Source organism: Oryzias melastigma, linkage group LG3 (assembly GCF_002922805.2).
Source record: "Oryzias melastigma strain HK-1 linkage group LG3, ASM292280v2, whole genome shotgun sequence".
Lineage (NCBI taxonomy): Eukaryota > Metazoa > Chordata > Actinopteri > Beloniformes > Adrianichthyidae > Oryzias > Oryzias melastigma.
The window spans coordinates 8,328,483-8,350,402 of NC_050514.1; the positions used below are offsets into that span (position 1 = coordinate 8,328,483).

The following is a 21,920-nucleotide window of genomic DNA, read 5'->3' on the forward strand; positions in this document are numbered from 1 at the left end:
ATGGAGACGCCGTCAGGGACTCAGAGGGACACATGTTTGGGATCCTTAACGGCTAAACATGAAGCCCGGAAAGGGAAGAAGATGAGGTAAACAATGGGAGACAACTTACCCGGTCTTTGGACTACACATGGAATGAGAAGAAGGTGGTGAAAAACAAAAACAATTATAAGATGTTGACAGAACAAACAGAGAGAATGAACAGAGGCTCATTTAAGGAAGCAAAACAACGGCTGTGGTGAAAAACAAAATGATTTTAGACGCAGGGTGGGAGGTGGGATGAGGGGAGGAGACAGCAGTGAGTCTGATGGTGAGGGGAACAAGCATGTCTACGGTCCAAGCAGAACCATCCAGAACCACCTCGTGGACCGCAGTGCTAAATAATCCAATGAAGCTGAAGGTTCTGTTTCAGCCGGCTTTCACTGAATACTAAAGAGGGGCAGACGTGGATGAAGCCGGTGGAGAGCGCTTTGGGTTCCACATGTCTGAACTCAGAACAACGTGACCTTTCTAGAAACACGGAGGCCATGAATCTAACCAGAAGAAAGTTGGTCACAACAACCTCCATGGATTGTGTGACTTAACCTGTGTATTTATTCAGGCCTGTTCATTGAGCTTAGTAGAGGCGGCTTAGCCGGAGATCACCAGCGTTGAGGCGTGACGCCTTTGAGACGCTCTGGATCCCCTCAGAGGACTCACTCCACCACTTCCATCTGAAGCCACCTCGTTAAAATCTGTTCCACTTTGTGTCCACTCCGCTTCACCTTTAGGTTAGTTCATATCATAGATTCTGTCCACAGCAGAAGTCTGCACTCACTTCTTCTGCAGCTTCCGGTTCTTGTCTGCAGGGCCTCCGAGCGTGCCCATCCCGAGGCCTTCCTTTGGGGATCCTTCAGCCTCAGGAGTACCAGCTGGAAACAGTCAGAGCGTGAGCATGAAGGAAGCTAAAACTGAACACATCTAGGTTTTTCCCAAACTGTAAACAGACAAACCATGTGATGGAATGAAGCCTCAGCTCCTCAGGCCTCACCTTGACTTGGTAAGTCCTTTCCAGGAAGGCTGGGCCGGCCCTTTTCCTTCTTCCCAAACAGGCGTCCAATGGAAGACTTGATGCTCTTCTTCTTGGCCGCCTTGTTGAGGGAGTCCTGGCTGCTGTTGCTGCTGCTGGGGTTGCTGCCCTGGCCGTCCTGCAGGCTGCTCAGACTGCAGAAGCAAAGCCCGGCTGATTACCCGACACTGGTGTTCCAGACATGATGGAGCAGCGAGTGCAGGCCTTACCCTCGAATGTCTCTTATGTCTTCATGGCTGGCGGTGTGGCCGGACTCCCTGTTCAAGCGCATTGAGCGGGGAGTGGTGGGGGGCGAGGTTTCACATCGAATCGTGGCTTTATCGTCCTGAGAGGACTGAGCAATGGCAGAAAAGACAAGAAATGTTGAGTGTGATCAGAGTAAACAAAGTGTTTCCATCACAGCTGAACGCAGGAAGTCAGCAGAACGTAAACAACAGAAACAAACCAGAATGAAACATGACCTTTCATTTAAAACGAGGATTAGTTAGAAAATGCAGACTCTGCTGGTCATTACAGTTTTGAATGACCAGGTTTTATTTTACCTTATAAGAACAGCACTTTCATTTATACTACCCTTTAATAACAGAGCTTTAGCTCCAGGGTTTACATTCTGTCGACTACAGTCACTCTTCAACCATTTACGTAATTAAGGTAATTCCAGCAAACTCTGAAGCAGAGAAAAGCAGCTTCGCACTGATACGCAACACTTTACAGGAGGGAAATGTTTACACAAACGCTTTGCATATCAAAGAACTCACGTTGATCACGTAAACGACTGAAAATTTACAGTAGATCAAAGAGCGTGCATTATTTAGATCAGGGGTATCAAACTCAATCACACATTTGGCAAAAATCCAAAACACACCTTAGGACGGGGGCTGAACAGGAGAAACTGAACTCTCTAAACTACATTTTTAAAACTTTAAAACCGGAACTTTTTAACATAATTATGAATAAGAAAAGGGCAGGAATATTATTCCACAATAAATCAACTTAAATCTTAAATAATTTTCAATATTTTACTCTCCATAAAAATATATTTTTTGTTAAAATTACACAACTTAGAAAAAAAGCGCAAGATAACATGGGGCCATTAATAACAATACAAAATAAAATGATCTGGAGGGCGTGCTTTAGATAAATAAAAGTGTGGAGTTATCTTCTTAGCAGTTGAAGGATGACGTGTTTCTCAGCATACCATTAAAATTGCACAGACCAGGTGTAAACCCGCCTAACCTCACTTGAGCCAGGGATGTATTACATTATTAAGATAGTCAGATAAACAATAATGTGTGAGCAGCAAGGAACTGCACTTTTTTAAAGCTTACCACACGAACATTGTTAAAAACTACAAATTTTTGCTCAACTTTTGCTCAAATGTGCAGTAAAGCTGCTTTCACACTGAACGTGATTTGCTTGTCAGGGCCGGTGCGTTTGTCTGGAAGCAGCGTGGAAAGAAATCAAAAATGTGGACTTTGTAAAAGGACACACTTTACGTAAGCCAATCAGGGACAAGCTTTGGCCTGTGATGTGTTGACATGATCAGAGGTGGAGTCCAAAACCAACATAGAGGAGAATCCTCTAATTTCATTTTCACTTTTATTTTTTTCCCTCCGTGGACTTATGCGGGACAACAAGTCGTCAAACTGAGTCACATAACGTAACCTTTCAGATAAACTTGAACAGTCATGAAGGCAGTCATAGGACGAGAGGAACAGACTGGGAGGGGGTCAACATTCGACTGGTCTGCAAAGCAGGTTGCTGGTTTACCTTCCTGCGGTGCTTGCGTAAGTCACTAGGCTGACGAGTGGCAAAAATGGAGAAAGGAGACAAAGCAGTTAGTGAGATGCTCAGCAGAGGAACAAAGCCATGCAACACAAACCGAGAAACACACGAAGAGTTTGATCCTAAAGTGTTCAGAGCAGCAGCACTTCACTCGGGATGGGGGGGTGGGGGGGGGGTGCAGCCAAGTCAGAAAAGAACCGTATCAGCTTAAAGGAGCTGGAGAGGAGCTGAAGGCCTGGAAGATCCTTCTCTGTGGTTTTCCAGGACATAAAACACCTGAAGGTTCAGTCTGTTGTCTTTTTCTCTTTGCACAGAGGGGTGGGGGTGGGAGGTCTTTCCACCACATTCCTCACAAACCTGGCATTAGAGCATATAAACCACCAGCATGTCATATTTCCATGACTTTCTTTGCCTCAGGGGGGAAATACCTAATCACTCATTTCCTTCCCTCCACAGAAGGAGGAGGCCAAGCCAGGGAGCAGAGCAACAGCTATAAAAGGAAACAGGAAGAGAAATCCAGGAGGGAGCAAACATTTGGTTTAGGACCAAACTCATTCTGTATCTCTCACTTTTCCTCAACAGGAACCAGGGAGGGGGGGTTCACTTGTTTTACTCAGATGAAACAAAGAATAGAGTCATACAATAAACTGTCTTAGAGACCAAAACCTGTAAAGTGAAAGCATTTACAGTAGAGGCTCACAAACGGCTGATGGACATGAAAACCGTCCTTCTGCTCCAGACACTCGTGAAGTCCTGACCTTCATCAAGAAGCAGAGAAGACAGAGCAGCTCACGCTGCACCAGCTGAAGCCGTCAGATTTCTAAACTGGATTATCAAGTTTATCAGAGCATTAAACTTTCCCAAAAACATCACAGCAGAGCTGCGCTTAAAACACATGCCTGCAGGGTGGCGCTGCAGCAGCGCACTCAATCGCACTGTCAGTCTGTCAGCACAATCTACAGCACAGAAAAACTGACTCTGTCCTTCATGCAGAAGACTAGTGACACCTTTTCTACCAGCGAGTGTTAAGTGAAAATGCCTTTCTGCTGACACAGCCTCGCCCAGAGGAGCAGCACACACGCTGCATTGTTCCAGTCAGAAGCAGACGTCTGCTCGCAGAGACATCCCCGCCAAACATGGAGCTGCAGCAGCCAGAGCATGCAGGCCGTGTGCACACAGGGACACACTCTCTGCTTCCTGTAACCATGTTGAACCAGGAGAGAACGTTTCTCTCAGGAGCAGGTTAGTGTCTGTGTTCAAACTCTTTCACACAGCACTGACACAAGGAGCTGTCACTATTCCCATTCACTCCTGAATCAGCTCAGAAATAAATGCTCAGAATACAACCTCATAAGAAGGCCAGGACATTTTAAACACAAACCTGAGAGCTTCAAATGGAGAACCCGTAAGGTTCTTCCATTCTGTGTTCAGAAGATGAGGGAACAAATCCTTCAAAGACACAATGTCTTTTTTTAACATATATTATGTCTCGCTTTTCCTTGTCTTGTGACAATGATGATAAAAGGCCGATCTATCTATCTATCTATGTTGGACCTGCCTCACAAAAGAACGTAAAGGGTTCTAGTATCATTAACGTTGCCTGGTGTCAGCTTAACTACGAGCACAGTGAGGAGTCAAAGCTGCGTAACTGCTGCTTTATAGGAAAAACATCAACAGGCAACGTGTTCAAAAGGAGAATTTAAACTACGGACCTTCTGAAACCTGAACTGCACAATAGCTAGTTTGCCATGTAGTTCACTTAACCCCCAAAAGCTAAAGGAAGAACTCTGACAGATAACTACGCCAACTCGAGGGCCAGTCTGGGTCTTTTTTATACAGACAGTGTTCCCTCGTTTATTGTAGGAGTTACCATCTAAAAATGACCTGCTATAGACAAAAAATGCTAATATTCATTTATATATTTTACAATAAATCTGTGAAACTTCTCACTTTCTCAGACAGACATGAACATTTGAACTCATCTTGTTTAAACTCTCAAAGTTCAAACCTTCATAGAAAAATAGGTCCTGGATTATAGAATGACAACATAGATTTGATCGTGATCAGTTTTATGTAACTCTGGCAAACTGGACACATTCTGTACAGGAGAGAACACGGATGTGATTGATTGAAAAGGTCTACAGCCAATCAGAGAGCAGAACACAATGTGCTGTAAGAAAAAAAACATGACACAGCCAGGCCATGAAAGGTGTCCGGCGTAACAGAGGGAACACTGTAGAGACAGAGAGGGAGAACTTCAGAACCATGGTCTGTGAGAGAAAATCTCTGCAGTGACTATAAAACAAATAAAGATGGAGTTCTCCTCTTTACCATCACACAGTTCCTTTAAATGTTGTGATTTAGCTAGCGGTGGTTTGGCTCTAAAAGCTGCAGACATCTGGTTTGAATGAAGCAGCTTTAAAGGCTTGCTGTTAATGTGTCTGATCTGATGACGGAGGAGAAAACACGTCTTTTATCTTGTATAAGGAGCAGAAGAGACAGGAAGAGGAGGGGCTGCACCCACCCCGGGGGACTGTGGGGGGTTCTGGAGGTACCTGAAAGTGTGGTGCATAGCCACAGGCGTTAGGCGGGGGGCTGAAGCCAGAAGCACCATATGGCAAGTAAGTTAGTGTCTGCTGGGAGAGCCAGCTCTGCATGATGTAAGGGTCATAGCAATATTGCTATGGGGCAGGGGGGGCAGAATACACAGATGGTTACACATGCACAGAAATACAAACGGTCCCAATGATGGGGGGGGCACTAACAGACCATCAAGATTTCTACTACATTTAGGTCCATGAACAGAACAGCTCAACCAATACCAAGGTCATGACGCCCATCCGGTCCAGTTCTCTGTTGGGGCTGCGAGGAATGCGTCTGGGGGTGGAGTGGCCCGAGCTGGGCGGAGAGCCGCCCAACGAGGAGCCGGCACACAGAGAGGGTGGGATGGAGCTCAACGAGCGAAAGCGTCCTCCGATGCCATCGCCACTCCCCACCCTGCACTCGATCTCCTCCGCTCGGATGGCAGTGTTCTCCTTCTCCTCCTGGATCATCCTGCCAGCAGCAAAAGGAGCTCAGTGGAGGGCCGGATTCATGGCGTGGTAAGTGCTGCAGGCAGCTGCGCGTACCTGATTTCATTGTTGATAGCATCCAGCTGTTCCTGCAGCATCAGAGCCAGCGTCTGTGCATCAGCCTGACCAGCAGGGGACAGCAGGTCCACGGAGCTGAAGATCATCTCCCGGTCCTCCTCCAGGTCGGAGACGTCCATGTCGCTCTCAAAGGCCTGCGCCACGTTAGCCAACACGTTTGCCTGCTGCATGCGCTCCCACTCCTGCTCGTTCAGCGTCTGCACCTGCAGCGACGCACACAGGGACACAAACCCGGAGAACATTGTGAGCGGGGCGAAACAGCAACGGTGTGAGAATGAAGAAGGACCAGAGTTTGAGCATAAACAGCTCAGTAAATATTCAAGCACACAGGCCTTATTGCTGGCTAAAGCACATGGACTTACATGTCGCTGATGTCCACAGTGGAAGCAAACAGAAAGAAGCAGAAAAGAAGAAAACCATCAGAGAGCTCAAACATGGGAGTGAAACAGGAGAGACAACACAAAGGCTGAGGCTGCGGCAAACACAACCCCCCCACCGCAGAGCAGCGGCTCCCCACTGCCAGTCACTGTCTTCATGTTATCAGCATAGGATAAACTCAGTGTGTGGCAGAGCGGGTCAAAGCTCACCTTAGATGGCTCGTCTCGGAGCGCCACCATCCTCCCTTTCTGAGGTCGCCTCAGAACCAGAGCGCCGCCGAAGCTGTCAGAGTTGCCGTCCATCATGGAGGAAGCCGACACTGGATACCTGAAATCTGGGGTGCTGCCCAGCTGAGAGCGCCTAGAGACACACAAAAGCAAAAGATTAAAAGGTGCCGCAGGCTGAATCAAAGAGGGTATGCTCTCTGTCGACCGGCTGACCCGTGGAGTGAGGAGTTGCTCCTGCCGACCTCTGTCTCTGCTCTCATGGTCTCAATTTGGATGAGCAGCTGCTCCTGTGAGAAGCACATTCACAGAAAACATCCTTATCTGATAAAAACACATTTATGGCTTCAGCTGATGAACTCTCGTGAGCCGTCTTCTGAAGTCCCCCTATGATTAATTTTTTAATTAAAAAAAAGTTACGATTATGATGCTTTTAACCAAAACCCCTCAAACTAAATGTCCTAAAAAGCCATATTTTCATGATGATCTGAGGCCTCCGTTTCCAAAATCTCCTCTGAGGGGGCGTGGCTTTTGGAGCTGAGCTGAGTGGTCAGATGAGGGTTTAGTGCATGTGCAGCAGAGCTGTTGATGGAAAGAAGATCATTCATTCAAACAGAGTCTGTCCAAGACAGTTTGATTGATTTAAGAGGAGAAATACTCGGAAATCCAAAAACTAAATGATTTCTGATTACATTGGTTCTCTTTCAGAAGAAAAATGACACACAGACATGATAAAAACTCTAAAAACAGGATTTTCATTGGAGGGGGACTTTAAAGGCACTTTCTGAAAACCTGCAGAACTAGAACCCCATCAACTCAAACATGGCAAAGAATTGAGACGTTCCACAAGGATTTTCCACTTTGTCTCACTTGAGGAGTTTTTGGTTCGTAGTGACTTAAATGTGCACAGTGGTGTAAAACTGTGTGCTTTCTTCACTTGTGTCTGTAAAATATTTTCTTTTCATGTAAAAACACTGCTTAACCCCAGATTTGCACTGGTGCGTTGGTGGTGCATCTCCATTGTGTTCCATGAGGATTCTGTCCCATGAACATCTGTTGGTTTACATCATCCTCGTAGCATCTATGGTCCCCGATTTCAGTTCGTCCCGTTCTCTACACTCATCCAAAACTTAAGCAGTCCATCGACTCTCCTTCCTCACTGAGTCCTTGCAAAATGCATGCTTTGTGTCATAAAAAATGTTATGTTTTTGTTCTTCCAAAATTGAACTGTCGTCGTCCATGGCGAAGATGGATGTCTGTGCAATGTGGGTGTTAACGTCAGAGGGCAAGTCACTTCAAATATAAAATGTAATTTTAAACAGGATTTTTCCTGCATAGAGAATTTTGGTGGCGGCTGCCACCAGCTCTTGGTAACCGAAAGGAGGAAATGATTTTTTAATGAGGTAATCTAATAATAGTAAAATAACCTTTAACCACTCCTGAAATTACGCTAAATGAAGAGACCTTATGTGTTTTACCAAAAATGTACACAGCCGATGACTGAGTGAAAATGCTGATTCAATCTATTATCAGAACTGTTTATCTAAAGATTAACTTTAAAGTTTATTATTTTCTGCTCCACAGCGGTACCTAAAGTTTCTGTTCAGAAGAAAAGTCCTTAAATGAGAGAATAACACAAACATAACATATTTACTGCTTTAGGAGGATGTTTTTTAAGAGTGACTGTTATTTTGAAAGGAACTTGAATGTGCTGCTGTCAGATTAAAATAAATCTTAAGTGTTATATAGCCTATTGAAAAACATAGCACTCTTATGGTTTAATTATTGTATATATTATGTATATGTATAATAATTATTTGAAATATTTAAATGTTCCTCACAGTCAGTTTCAATACTACAATTAATAAGAAAAAATGAAAGTTTGATTTTAACTTTTTTGTTTCAGATTTATTTTGGAATTAAACTTTGACCGGAAGAGGTGAGGGTGGGGGGGTTAAGGTATGCAAATCTGAGGTCGCGATGAGACACCACCACCTTATTTTAAGCCAGGAAAAACCCTGTTAAAGTTTTATTTTGATAGTACAAAAGGAATTTTTATTTTGAAACCCAGACCTGTTTACAGTTCTCTGCGTTTTTGCAGCAGCATTGAAGCATCAACGGGTTACAACTGAACTCCTGTGTAAAGCTTGCGTTGCGGAGAGACGGACATCAGACGCAGACATGACAGAGGCGATGTAAACATTCCGGTGGATGAATGAACGTTCTGTTATTTGTGTCAACGCAATGGAGACGCAATGCAGAGAAAACCAGCATTAAGCCTCTTTGGGGGCGCTATAGATCGACCCTTTTTGTTAAAAGGAAGAAAAAAATCAGATCGATGCACTGCGGGACTCTCCGTCTTCCTAAAAAGGAGGGTTTGTGTTTTCTTTCCTCTGTAAATCTGTGGGTCTTTGTATTACCTTGTATCTGTGAAATGAATGTACAGGCTGAGCTGTTGAAACGTTCAGCTTTTCAATGATTTACATAACTGATTTATATTGATAAAAGTTCAACAGTGATGATAAACTGATTATCTAAAGGGGATTGGAGCAACACGCACTAGGGTTGTCATGACTAAAATATCAGACGGCTAATTTAATAGTCGATTAGTCGTTTTTTTTGTTTGCTTTTATGTTTTTGATTTAAAAACTATGCAAACTTTCCAATGCAGCATCTGCTATTCTCTTTGACACACATGTGCAGTAGTGCTAATCTAGGTCAGTAGTGAAGTCACAGGGAGTTCTGGGAAGACTGGGTACCAGAACAACACGACAGTGGAGCAAAAGGTTCCAGTGCAGGTAGAACTTGTGGCAGCACTATGGTGATGCATGAACACCTGAAGAGGGCGCATGTTGTGACTGGCTATAACGCTGAACAGGGATTGCCGTCTAGTTAAGCTAAGCCAGTGTTTCTCAAATGGTGGGGCGATGGCAGGGGGGGCGCGGGACAGCCCCGAGGATCATGCAATTTCTGTTAGTTACGAAACAGGTGATCAGAGGACCGTCAGTGACCGTGATATCCACACAGAGAGAGGGTAAAATACTTAATTAAACCTAAAGAATTGCGATGGAAAAATATTTAACAGGGATGAAAAGAAAAGGAGGGGAAAGAGACAAAAAGCTGAGCGCGCATTGGCACTGTGGTGCGTGTGTTGTGTCTTGGGGGGGGGTGGGCGCTTACACGTGCTGCTGCGTAAGAGCAAAGAAGGGACAGAGACAGAGAGAGAACATAAACACAAAACGTAAAAAAGATGAGATCAGTGGTAAAGAAGGAAAAATTGGAAACTTTTGGCTTTTATTGATAGTATGAAGGAAGAGAATCTGCAGGAAATCATTCTATAGAACTCCACTACCAACCTGCAGAATCTTCTCTAGAACAGAGCAGATCATTACTGATAGAAGAACCAGATTACATCCTCAAAGCTGAGACTCTTTTGTCTTTCTTAACGTTATTGTGAATAAAAGTCTTTGTTGGTTTTGTACACTTTCATTTGTATTTTGGGTTGTGGTTGCAGAGTTTTGTGTTGTTCACTTCAAATGTGTTTAAGAGGAAAAACCTTAAAATGTATAGAGTTAAAAACTGAATAATTAATAACTTAATTATTAATTAACTTAATAACTTAAATTATTATAATTATAATCCTACATAGTAGTTGATAATAAATTAAATAAAGCAAAAACAACCTAAAAATCCATTTGCTAGCAGAAAGAGCCGCTGTTTACAGTGAACCAAAGAACTGAATCTGAGAGAAAAGCCAGAATTCATCACTACTGTGGAGGGAAACAAGGAAAGACTTGATTTTACTTTGTCTGAAAGTTTTGGAAGGATTCTAAAAAAATAAATAAAAAAAAGACAGAAAGAAAAAATAATAAAACAGATTATTTAGAAGTTTTTTAAATTATTCTTTAATGATAATAAAGGTACAATATTTTAAAGAGATATTCATTTAACTTGAGTAAATAAACTAATGATACCGATGATATTTGCAGCAGAAAGTTGTAGGGGGGGTGCGAAAGAATAAGTTCTTCATAGGATGGGCGTGAGAGAAAATAACTGAGGAACACTGAGCTAAGCTAACACAAGCAGAGAGCCAACTTGTTAGCTAAATGTTTGTGTGCATCCCTGTGACCTGGACCCCATCAGAGTGAAATGTCTCTGCTGAAGGAACATCTGCTCTCTAAACAGATCAAGTCTGTCTGCAGACATGGAGAAATGATTCTCCAGAGTCAGTGTTGTGAAGTTGAATACAGTTGTGACCGCTCAGCACAAAATGCACTTTAGCTCTATTTGAGTCAAAACTTTATCTTTGTGAAAAATAGTTCCTTTGTTTCAGATGCTGACCTCGTTTGATTTAATCTTGTTCTAATGCCAGAAACAAATGAAGGAAAGAGATTATATAAAGGTTTAAAAACTACTGTCCTAATTGTCTTTATTTTTAGTTAGTATATAGCTTAAACATTTCAAGTTTAGAACTAATGATGGGTAAAATCTGTGTTTTACATTCAATTTACAAATGATCCGATTAGTCAACTAAACAAAAAATGTAATCAGTGATTAGTCGACTATTAAAATAATTGTTAGTGGCAGCCTAACAAGCACTGATAGGAAGAAAACAAAAAAGAGTTGTGTTTTCATACCTTCTCGTGGTGAGACTCCTCAATAAGCTTCTTCATGTGATCGAGTTCTCTAATCAAAGCATTCTGAAGGAGATGGGTATCAGGTCAAACACTGAAGTCAGTCATTGCGTTGACAGAGAGGAAGAGCACAGCTGAGCTCATCACCTTGTCCTCCAGAGCAGACATCCTCTCCTTCAGGTGAAGCTGCAGCCTCTCGTTGGACTCTGACAGCAGCTTATCCACCGTCTCAGAGAGGCGGCGGTTGTGCTCCTCGTTCATCTTCTCTCGCTGGCGCGCCTGCAAAAGCCAACCGCGCCCTTTAGTGTGTACCGTCCACACACAAAACAAACAAACAAACAGAAACTCCTCCCATCATCTCACCCGCAGCAGCTCCTGGTTCTTCTCCTCGAGCTGGGCCTCCAGTTGCCTCAGTCTCTCTTCCACATTACCATGGCGCTCCTCTGCCTGCATACAGACAACCTGAACTTATTTTCAGTAATGTGACATCACACATCATAGACCTGGCTTACCAAGGAAAGTCTATAGCCATCTTATTGGGAATGAATATGTAACCTTCTCATAGGATGGAATCACCTGGGAGTTAACAGCAAAGACTCTGCAGCCTTTAGATCAGAGGTCCCCAACCGCGGTCCGGGTCCCGAGACCCTTTTATGCGGACCGCCAAGCATTTTTAATAAAAAAAATGATTTTACATTCATCTTTACCCAACGTGGTTTTTGAACAGGCGTGGGCGAGGACAGCTACGTGTGGACCGGGGTCCTTCCACCGGCAAAGAGCTGCCTGCATGCTAATGTTTACATATTGGGACGTAAAGTTATCTAGTGATTGAGTGAACAATGAGAAAAGTGGACTCTGAAAATCGTGTCTTTCGACATGAGTGGACCGAAGCTTTCGCTTTCATTTTACCAGCGGTGAGTTCTACCAGATTAAAAACACATGGAGGTTGTTGCTTTTGTTAAAAGCACCGATATCAAGCGGTGCTACGAGACAAAACCCAAAACTTTTGACATAAATAACCCCCCAGGATAAGTGAGGTGGGCATGGAAAATACATGAACTGAAATGACAATACGAGCCTACAACACAGAAATGCTAACAGCACAACAGCGAGCTCACGAGTGCTCAATACGAGTGTAGTCTATCTTTATGTTTGTAAAGTTTTTTTGCAATTATCAAAGTTATTACATGAATGATCAATATGTAGTATTATTCGTAACCTACTGTTAAGGGTTGTAAAACAGACAGTTAACATTTGCACGATTATGAATCATAATTACGAATGCTTTTTGAGGTGCATTCATGTTACTGTTGCACTCTAAGTAAAATAGAATGTTTGTGAAAGAGTACGCATATTGCACTACATGGAAGCAAGTTTATGAGCAATTTATTTTTTTAATTCTTCAATGTAGTTATGTAAATGTAAGTAATTTAGTGTAAAAATGAATGACAGAAATACTTTTTGAGACAAAAAAGCTGAAAAAGTATTTGCCAATTCAACTACAAATTGCAATTAAATAAAAGAAAATAAAAGTGAATTACTGTCTGAATGTTTTTGTGTGTTCGGACCCCGGTCTACCAAGCTGACAGGGTTACCGGATCTCTTGCCTAAATAGTTGGGGACCCCTGCTGTAGATGATAAACAGGAAGTAAAGCTTCCCACCGAGCAGAGCTATGTTACAGATAGTTATTCAGCTTATTCTGCAAATAACCAAATGACTAAGACAAATGTTTAAAACAAACAAAAAATTAATTGCGGAACAGTGAAATAAGAAGGAAAACAATGTGATTCCTCTAAACCTCATTTCTTACAATTCTCTTCAGAAGTAAAAGGTGATGATTTCTGCTGAGTTTAGAAACATAAGCACCTGACTGAATGAGTTCACTAATATGATAAAAGTATTTCAGGATATTCTTTTTTTTTTTTTTTACACCGTACAGAATGGCATTTTTTCCCTTAATTAAACTGACTAGTGAGCTCTTTTGGGCCGGCTCTCTAGAAGCCTTTGCTTGTTTATGTCAGACCCTGACAGGAAGAGTCTCTTGTGGCTGAAAAAAGAGGAGGGAGTGCCAGCAGGAGCCATCAAAAGAGGCCATTAGAGCAAACACACCTGTTCACCACCAGGGAATGCAGCATGTTCATGGACTTGATCAATGATGTCACCCTTAACTTTGATCTTTCCAACATTAACGTCATGAAGCGAACTACATATGTACATGGATCAAACCACCATGATAAGCTTTTGGACTTTGTTTCATTACCATTCTTGTCATCTGTGTTGTTTGTTATGCTGCTTCGGATGACTTCTTTGGAAGTATTTTTGATTGAACAGAGTCACATTTATGAGTTTTTTATTTCAGACACAATTCTCCAGCTTTAGCTGCTACTGGATAAGTCATGAAAGGTACAACTTCAGGACATTAGGGCTGTAAGGAGTATTCTAGTTATCGGATATTCGCCATCTGTTCCTGAAAATTTCAAGTTTGAATATTCACAACGTCGAAGATCGCTGATTCCTGATCTTTTTAGAATGTATAGTATGATAGTATAGTATAGATGCTGTGTATGTATAATGTAAAGTAAAATTTAGTAAAATAATTTTCGGGAACAATGCATTCATTGCTCTGAAATGCAGAATAATGTTGGATTTTAAGTTTATGAACTAAAACAAAGCCAAATGTACAGCGCTACTGTCACTAGATGTAAACAAATCTTCAAAATAAAGTGTTGGGGAAGCTTCCTGTTTTCAAAGTAAGACTAGCAAGTGTTTTTTTTTCTTTTCAAAAACAGAAGCCCTGCTTACTGACATAAGTTCTAAAAGGCAGCCTCGCGTTGATATGTAACACTACACAGCTGAAGTGTGGATGTAATCAATGTGAATCAGCTGATTCTGACGTGGAAATAAGCCACTTTTTATACCAGCTTTGCATCAATATCTAATGCTTAGAGCAGGGGTGTCAAACTCAAGTCCTGGAGGGCCGACGTCCTGCTGGTTTTCCAGAATCCCTGCCTCATCTGCTGCTGATTACCTGGATCAGGTGTGTTTAGTCAATAAGACGATTCTATGGCAGGTTAGTTGGAAAACATGTAGGACACCGGCCCTCCAGGGTTGGAGTTCCACAGTGGCTTAGGGCGTAAAATGTTGCAGAAATGTTCAGGTTTTGTAGTTAAATCATCATAAACAGCAGTGAAGTTCAAGATGTTCTTTTTATGTTGTTTATGTTAGTGAGGATCTTAACCCTGGAGCACTAGCGCCGATGATTTTCACCTGAGCAAAAGTATTTACATGATATTCAATATGTTGCTTTTTTTTAATGGTCCCTGGATAATATATATATATATATTTTTTTTATATATATAGGGATTTTTGCTCTTAAATTCCTAATTTTTCAGTAATTTTCAAGGATGTTTTTAAGATTTTCTTATGTTTTTTATTTCCATTTTGTTATATAAACCACTGTTGAAAATAAAAGAAACAACTCTAATTTATCATTTGTTGTCATATTTTTGATCATTTTTTTAGGACAAATACTTTTTATTGGGTATATTGTATTGGGTAAAAATTACCCACCAAAAGGGACGGTGTAACTTTTTATAGCGAAAGTGTTCTAGGGTTGACCAAAACATTGATTAAGAAAAGGTTTAAAATGACAAATCACCATTTCTTTCTAACTAAATCTTTGTGTTTTTATCAGTTTTGTAGATTCTGATCTCCTGTTCTAAACAAAGGCATAAATGACAGTGATTTAATACATGTAATTAAAATTTTCATGCATCCAGTAAAAAGTTACACACGTAGCAACAAACATATTAAAAAGTAAGAATCGTGGTTTGATTCGTGAATCAAATCGGATCACCATCTAAGCAACGACCCAAAGCCCTACAAGATATATCTAAGAATATTAACATGCCCAGAAGAAAAGCAGGTCTTCTGTTTCTGGAGAGTCTGACATGAGATGCAGCTTTGTAAAGAGAGATACTTAAACTCAGGTTTTCATTTTAGTGGTGCTAAATTCATCAAGAATTAAAAAAAAAAGAAGAAAGGCACAAGCAGAGCTGTATGGCCTGCTGGGCGACCATCCTCTCCCGTCATAGTTCAGACTGCAGAAGGGAGGACTAAAGTCACGTTCTATGTGGGTCTCCATCAGCCAGACTGAGAAAAAGAGAAATGGATCTCTGATAGTTTTTGGGGGCCCGGGCCAAATGTGGAGGTGGACCGGATCCGACCCGTGGGCCGTAATTTGGGGGCCCCTGCTTTAGACCCACCGTCATTGACTGAACGGCTGCTACACAACCCTCTCTTCTGGTCATACTGCATATGACACATTATAACGTAGAAAAAGAAAAATTCCAATTTAATGGTTTTGAACTTCTTTTTAAACACGTACAAGTTGCAAGAAACTCTTATCTTAAACAAACAGATAAATATGTTTTTTTTTTCAAAATGGTGTATCTCCTTTGTTTAACCTCCATAGCAACCATTTCATGTTTTAGTCACTTGGGGGTGACGAACATGTCTGTGTGATTTTTAGTTGAATCGGCAAAACAACATGTTTGGATTTCCTCGACAACAGAGGTTTTTTTTGTTAACCACACCAACATTCCTAACATGTTCATATTTTATGTCATATTGTTTTGTTCAGCTTGAGCCAACAATTCAGGGCTCGGTCATGCAAGGAGACCTGATGGATCAGAGTGATGTAGACGCTCTGAAAAATGAGCAATGTCGTAGTGATTAGCAGTGAAATACACATTTATTTCAGCTTTGAGAAAACTTGAGCTGCAGCACTGACTGTCATGTAAATAAAACATCCTAGCCTCATTCATCCTGTCATCACACTGACATGTTTCAGGAAAGAATGGGTTTGTTTTTCCTTCACTTTTGAAGCACTCCTTAAGGTTAATGAACTGTTTGAATGCAAGACTTAGCAATCTTGCAGTCACAATTTTAGAAACTTATTAGTTAAAGCACATTCATTTTATTTTTTCTTTTACTGAAGAATATTTTGTTGTTGAAATCAGACGATATTGATTGTTCCCTTAAAAAACAAATATTTTGTAATTTACCAAAAGAAAAGCAGCATGAATTTCTGGACACAAGAAACTGGTATATGAGATCCAGTTGCTGTGTTTATCGCTGTGATCATTAAATACAATTCATTTGACCATTTTATTACAATCAAATACATTTAAATTCAGGTAGATTCAATTCAAGTCATACCCTTAACCCTCATGCTCTCTTATGGGGTCCAGATGACCCCACCCTTACATTGAGGTGTTACCCATTCCATGACAAAGCTGGACAAGACTTCATGTCTGTCATTGGACACCAGTAAAGATCAACAATCATTGGAAAAAAGAAGTTCAGCGCACTGTCTTGTGGGGTCCAGATGACCCCACTTTTAATGTAAACAAGCCAATGAGAGCGGAAGGGTTACAAATAAAAAAGTGAAAAATTGCTTTGGTACAGTCTTGGGAAATATCGCGATACATATCGTATTGTGAGACATGTATCGGGATACGTATCGTATCGCCAGACTCTTGCCAATACACACCTCTAATTCAAAGTGATCAACTAAAGCACATGTGTCAAAGTCAAAGCCCACCCCCACGGGGCGATTATATCCAGCCCTACACATCATTTTACATCAATATTATAAACGGCCCAATGTTAACCTACTAACATATTTAAGCAACTAACTTGTATCCTTTTGACAGAATGTATCATTATGGAGAGTAAAATACTGAAAGTTATTTAAGGTTTAAGTTGATTTATTTTTTAATAATAACTAATAATAATCTGTTTTTATTTATAGTTATGTTAAAAATGTACGTTTTAAATACTTTAAAATTTTTGTTTTTACAGTTCAATAAATGTTGTTCTTGTTCGACTCGTGACCTAAGGTGTAATGTGGATTTTGGCCCCCTGTGAGATTGACCTGAAGTATCTAGAGAGTGCTGGTTCCGTAGAAGAGGAGAAAAATGTAATGTCTTTGTATGCTTGTATGATTTTATCTGTGAATGTACATCTGATTCTGACATTTAAAACTGGAAGGGTGTAGCATCAGTCACACCGTCAGAGCCACTGTTCTAATATGATGGACAGGTGCTGGTACCTTTGTGAGGGCAGCGACTCTCTGCGCCAACTCAGCCTCCACCTCAGGCAGAGTCTCCGCCTTGCGGATGGTCTGCTGCAACTTCTGGTCAGCCAGCTCCAGCTTCTCCTGGAGCTGCCGGTTTCTTTCCTCCGCCTGCGGCAAACCAACCACAACACTGGTGAACAAATCTGTTCACACATCCTCTGAGCTTTGTCTCTTTGTCTCAATATTTACACCCAGGGAAAAAAATGAATAAAGGCTGGGGTGAGAAAAAGGCAGACTAAGGAAGACGGGGTGAAGAAAGGGGAAGGGTGGAGCGGGGCAGGAGGAGAAAAAAAAAGGCCATTTAACATGCCACAAAGAAGAATTCTAAAAAGAACTGAAGGAAGGCCCTAGCAGACAGGAGAACAAACCAGTGTCTTCAAGGCTTTCCATTCAGAGGATGTGGTGTCAGAAAGAGCCTGAATTCAGCAAGAATTCATTAGCACCACCCTAAGAAATGCAACAAAGATCTGTAGGCCCCCCAAGACTCAAACATCAACATTCAAAAAGTAGCTATAACTACGAGCTCTAAAATGTCTGGACTAGTTTTACTATTAGAATCCGCTGCAGGTTCTTTTTGGAGAAACTGAGCAGGAGTTCAGGACACACTTGTCTGAAAAGAGACTCCTTGTTGGCCACTTCATTTTCCAGCTTGTCATTGAGGTCGTGGACGGAGGTTGCCTCCCGCTGAGCTGCCAGGTAGCGCTTCTCCAGGGTGGTGATCCTCTCCTCCATGTCCTCCTTCTGCGCCATTGACTGTTCACACAAAAATTCACATGTGAGTTTAGATCACCCGTCACTCTGCTGCAGATCTTCAGGAGATAGATTCCAACTTTGAGAACAGCTAAATGTGTGAAGTCATCCTGGCTTTGGAGCTTCATACTGACCTCTCTGAGGTCTCTCTGGAGACGGGTGCTCATGTCTTCGGACTTGATGAGGTCTTTTCGGGCCGTGTCCAGATCCTCCTCCAGCTCACTGATGCGTGACACCATAGCGGCCATGCGCTCCTTCATCTGGCCCAAGTCAGCGGTCTGGCGGTCCACGACCTCCTGGAGCTCTCCTGCCTTCCCAAAGGCAGAGCCTGACTCCTCTTCCTGGCTCAGAGAGCCATCTGATGATCGCTGAAAAATGCAGGTGTGGTTAATTAAACGAAGATTTTCTAGTGTTTGACCTGCTGCCTCATCTGCTATCTACCCGTTACAGTTATGTCTTCCAGCTTATTAAAATCTTATTATTGCTGTATTCTATTATATGATGTATTCTAGTCAACGTTTGAGGCCAGGCCGTTGCCACACGATTTCCTTTAGCGTTCACCGTGCTTCCAATGGTGTAAACAAATAAAAACATTCAAACAGGGAGAAAGCTTGCTGCTGTATCAACATTTGATGGATGCCGAACAAAGAACACAAAACTACAAACACATTCTTGATTTGCATCAGTTTGATAGTTTTCATTTATTTTGGAAAATGTAGGATTTTACTTCCTAAAACTCAGAAGAACACATCTGCACAACGAGCCAGAGCCAAACCTCCAACAGTGGATGACTGCTTTCCCTCATGAGCTGCAGATGCACATGGAAGCCATCATGTTTGTTAAACTGTTTTTTCCAGCTTCTATAGCTATCTCCAGTTGTGATTCCAATCTGTTTTACCAGAGTTTTATTCAGAAACACATCTGCAGTTTACAGAACAACATAATGATGTGAATACAGAGGACATTTTCTAGAAGATAAATTTGTTCAGATGTGATGAACTTAGGGTTTTTTTTTCTTTTAAACAGGAACACGTATTTTAAAGTATTAATCCAATACAGACCGCCTCAACCAGCAAAGCTGACAAACCTTTGATTCTTTCACTATCAATTCCCCTTTTCACAAGTTGCTGCTGTGGGATAATTGTATTTTGTAAAAAGCTTAAGGGGCCATACCATGAAAATTCTACTTCTTGAGTTTTTAAGTGCATTATACTGTTTATTCCTCACTTTAACGAACCCCAAAGTGATATTTCTATCCATTCATGCATTTAAGAGTAATCCTCTAAAAACCTGCACTTTTTGCAGCTGCCCCTCCCATACCCATGAAAACAAGCGGGTCCTCCTGTGATGATGTCACAGAGTCAGACCGCCTCTTTCAAGAAGAGTCTGCTCTGACAGCTCCGCCCCCAGTATAACACCAACACTTAATTTCTCCTCTGAGCTAGCTGTGATCAGCAAAAAACTTTCATTTTAGATGCAGAATACCGTTTAAGTCCTGCCTTAAAGTGGTAGAAAAGTGGTCTTCCTGTGCATCAACTCTGCCTTTGTTTTTGTTGTCTCAATACAACGGTGGAGAACATGGAGGCTGAGCTAGCTCTTTTTCGTTGTTTCTTTAAAAGAAAGAAATCCAAAGAAGTCTCCGGGTGGCTCCAGTCCCTCTCTGTTTTGAAGGGAAAATATCCACAATTTTTAAGGCTGTGACAGCACGAGTCTGCTGAATCTCTGGACAATCAGTTGTCTGGAATCTGGTGATGCAGCAATCTAACCTGAGTCTGCATGGTTGGAACCACAGCTCTGTGTGCTCCACATATGCATGGCATAACATGCAATGCAAATACTAAAAACCAGCATGTAGCAAGACAGTGCAGAACAGAGCTTGGCACCAATTAGTACATAACTGTGTAATGTATGAATGTTATGTATCTATGACAGCCTCACTGTTAACTGCTTATGATGAGGATCATCACTACAAACTTGAACTGAAGAAAATAAGGAGTGGTGGGGTCACTGAATGGTTATGCTGCATGCCTCTGAAATGCTGCGTTTCAACACTACACTTATTAGCACCACACCCCAGTACCAGTCTGAAGTCGCAGTGTAAGCAAAAGGGAAACGGGACGGCTGTCATACTGCACCACTGCATCTGTGAGATGGCTGAGAAACAGCTTTAGAGAGCAACTATCTCTTATAAAATTTTGTAATAAATGCTTATGGCGGCGACCTGATTTTAAGACCATAAAATATATGTCCAGCTCAGCAGCAGTGGTAGAGGGTTTGCCAGTAGCACAGTCACACTCACCTTTCCATTGGTGCTGGGGGTGTTCTCAAAGTTGTGGTTGACCTCAATCGTTCCATCAGCCAACCCTCTTTTCTGACTGTTTTGCTCTCTAAGATAAGACAACTGGAAAAAAACAAAAAAACAGCATCAGTGCATGTCTGGCTGATTATTTTATCAACAGCATCCATGATCAAAGCAGTGATCTATGAATACTTAAGTTTGTTTGGATAAAATGCAGTTTTAGAGTTCATGCCTACAGGAGGGAACCCACAGAAGCATCAAACATCTGTGAAGCACAAACCTTAAACACTCTGGTTAGATGCAACCATAGAAAAGGGTCTTTTAGCTTCTTTTGGAGAGTTGGTTTAGACCAGGGGTCACCAACCTTTTTGGAACTGCGGGCTACTTCATGGGTACTGAATCATACGAAGGGCTACCAGTTTGAAATAATACATTTGCTTAGTTTGCCTTTAGTTCTACATTATTAATAATGAATAATGATACTTCTCTATGTGAAGACACTGATTTCTTAGCATAATTATCTATAATGACCAAATGCTAGGAAACAGATATCAATATTCAGAACTTTATTAATCTCAACAGATCTTGTCACATTTTGAGGTAATGAACAAATGAAATGTTTTTAACAAAATTATAAATTATTAATTAATTATTATTAATTAATTATAACTATTATTAGTGGATACGCTCCTCAAACGCTTTAATTCAGTCTCATGAACCCATCACTTTATTTTCCTTAAACATCCGAACACGTTTATTGACAGATCCCACAGAAGACAAGAATCTGCGCATGGTGCGTTCACTGAGCTAAGGACATAAGCGAACAGCCACTCGGCCCAACTCAGTCTTTGTCATTTTTAAACAATCCGCAGCACAACAAATCAGTTTTTCAGAGGACTCTTCAACACAATTTAATCAATCGATTATATCCTTATCAGTGCCGGTGTTCTATGTTTTCTCTGATAAACTGCTTCGTTTTACTGCCGATATCCGGGGCTCAGTGAACGCACCATTCAGAAACACTCAGCAGCTCTGGGTTCTGTTTCATTACACATGAAACTTTAACCAAATTCTAGGAATTTTTAAAAAACAGTGTCTGAATGATACGGTTTCATAATAATGCGATAAAACACAAATCAACTCACGCGATAAGTCATTTAACACGGCGATGTGTGTGTTTTTTTAATTTGATTTACTAAAAAGGAGCATTTAAGTGACGTCACGTCAGTGTGCCGCGCTGGCTCGCGCAGCGAGTCCACTGATAGTCTCAGATGCAAGTGAGAAGTCCGTTCAGTGGTATGTAAAAGAATGTCCAGAACAAGTATTCAGGCTGCAGAAGTGCGGCTACAGATGAAGCCATGAGGAAATCTTCGTTATTGATTTTACAGAGGAGATGCACGATCAGCTGTGATGCTGATCTCTCATGGTGCCCGCTGTTCTGTACTCGGACAGACACATTCAATTAGAAAAAAGTCAATTTCCATTGCAGTTC

The 21,920-nt window shown here is 41.6% G+C and overlaps 1 protein-coding gene across 11 annotated transcripts in view; it reads right to left on the reverse strand.

The window, feature by feature from the left end:
• Positions 1–21,920, reverse strand: part of ppfia1 (PTPRF interacting protein alpha 1) — a 61,970-nt gene that overhangs the window by 10,657 nt on the left and 29,393 nt on the right. For 4 of the 11 annotated variants that reach the window (XM_024295098.2, XM_024295093.2, XM_024295094.2 and 1 more), the window contains exons 6-22: positions 20,429–20,530; positions 18,264–18,497; positions 17,986–18,132; positions 17,353–17,487; positions 11,600–11,683; positions 11,384–11,515; positions 11,240–11,302; positions 6,819–6,892; positions 6,588–6,738; positions 6,363–6,368; positions 5,980–6,203; positions 5,674–5,905; positions 2,837–2,866; positions 1,276–1,400; positions 1,028–1,200; positions 815–908; positions 110–121 (exon numbers count right to left, since the gene is read on the reverse strand). In XM_024295098.2, the coding sequence (XP_024150866.1) occupies positions 110–121; positions 815–908; positions 1,028–1,200; positions 1,276–1,400; positions 2,837–2,866; positions 5,674–5,905; positions 5,980–6,203; positions 6,363–6,368; positions 6,588–6,738; positions 6,819–6,892; positions 11,240–11,302; positions 11,384–11,515; positions 11,600–11,683; positions 17,353–17,487; positions 17,986–18,132; positions 18,264–18,497; positions 20,429–20,530 (2,018 nt within the window). The remainder of the gene's footprint in view (positions 1–109; positions 122–814; positions 909–1,027; positions 1,201–1,275; positions 1,401–2,836; positions 2,867–5,673; positions 5,906–5,979; positions 6,204–6,362; positions 6,369–6,587; positions 6,739–6,818; positions 6,893–11,239; positions 11,303–11,383; positions 11,516–11,599; positions 11,684–17,352; positions 17,488–17,985; positions 18,133–18,263; positions 18,498–20,428; positions 20,531–21,920) is intronic. The other 7 variants (XM_024295100.2, XM_024295096.2, XM_024295102.2 and 4 more) reach the window with 4 other exon arrangements.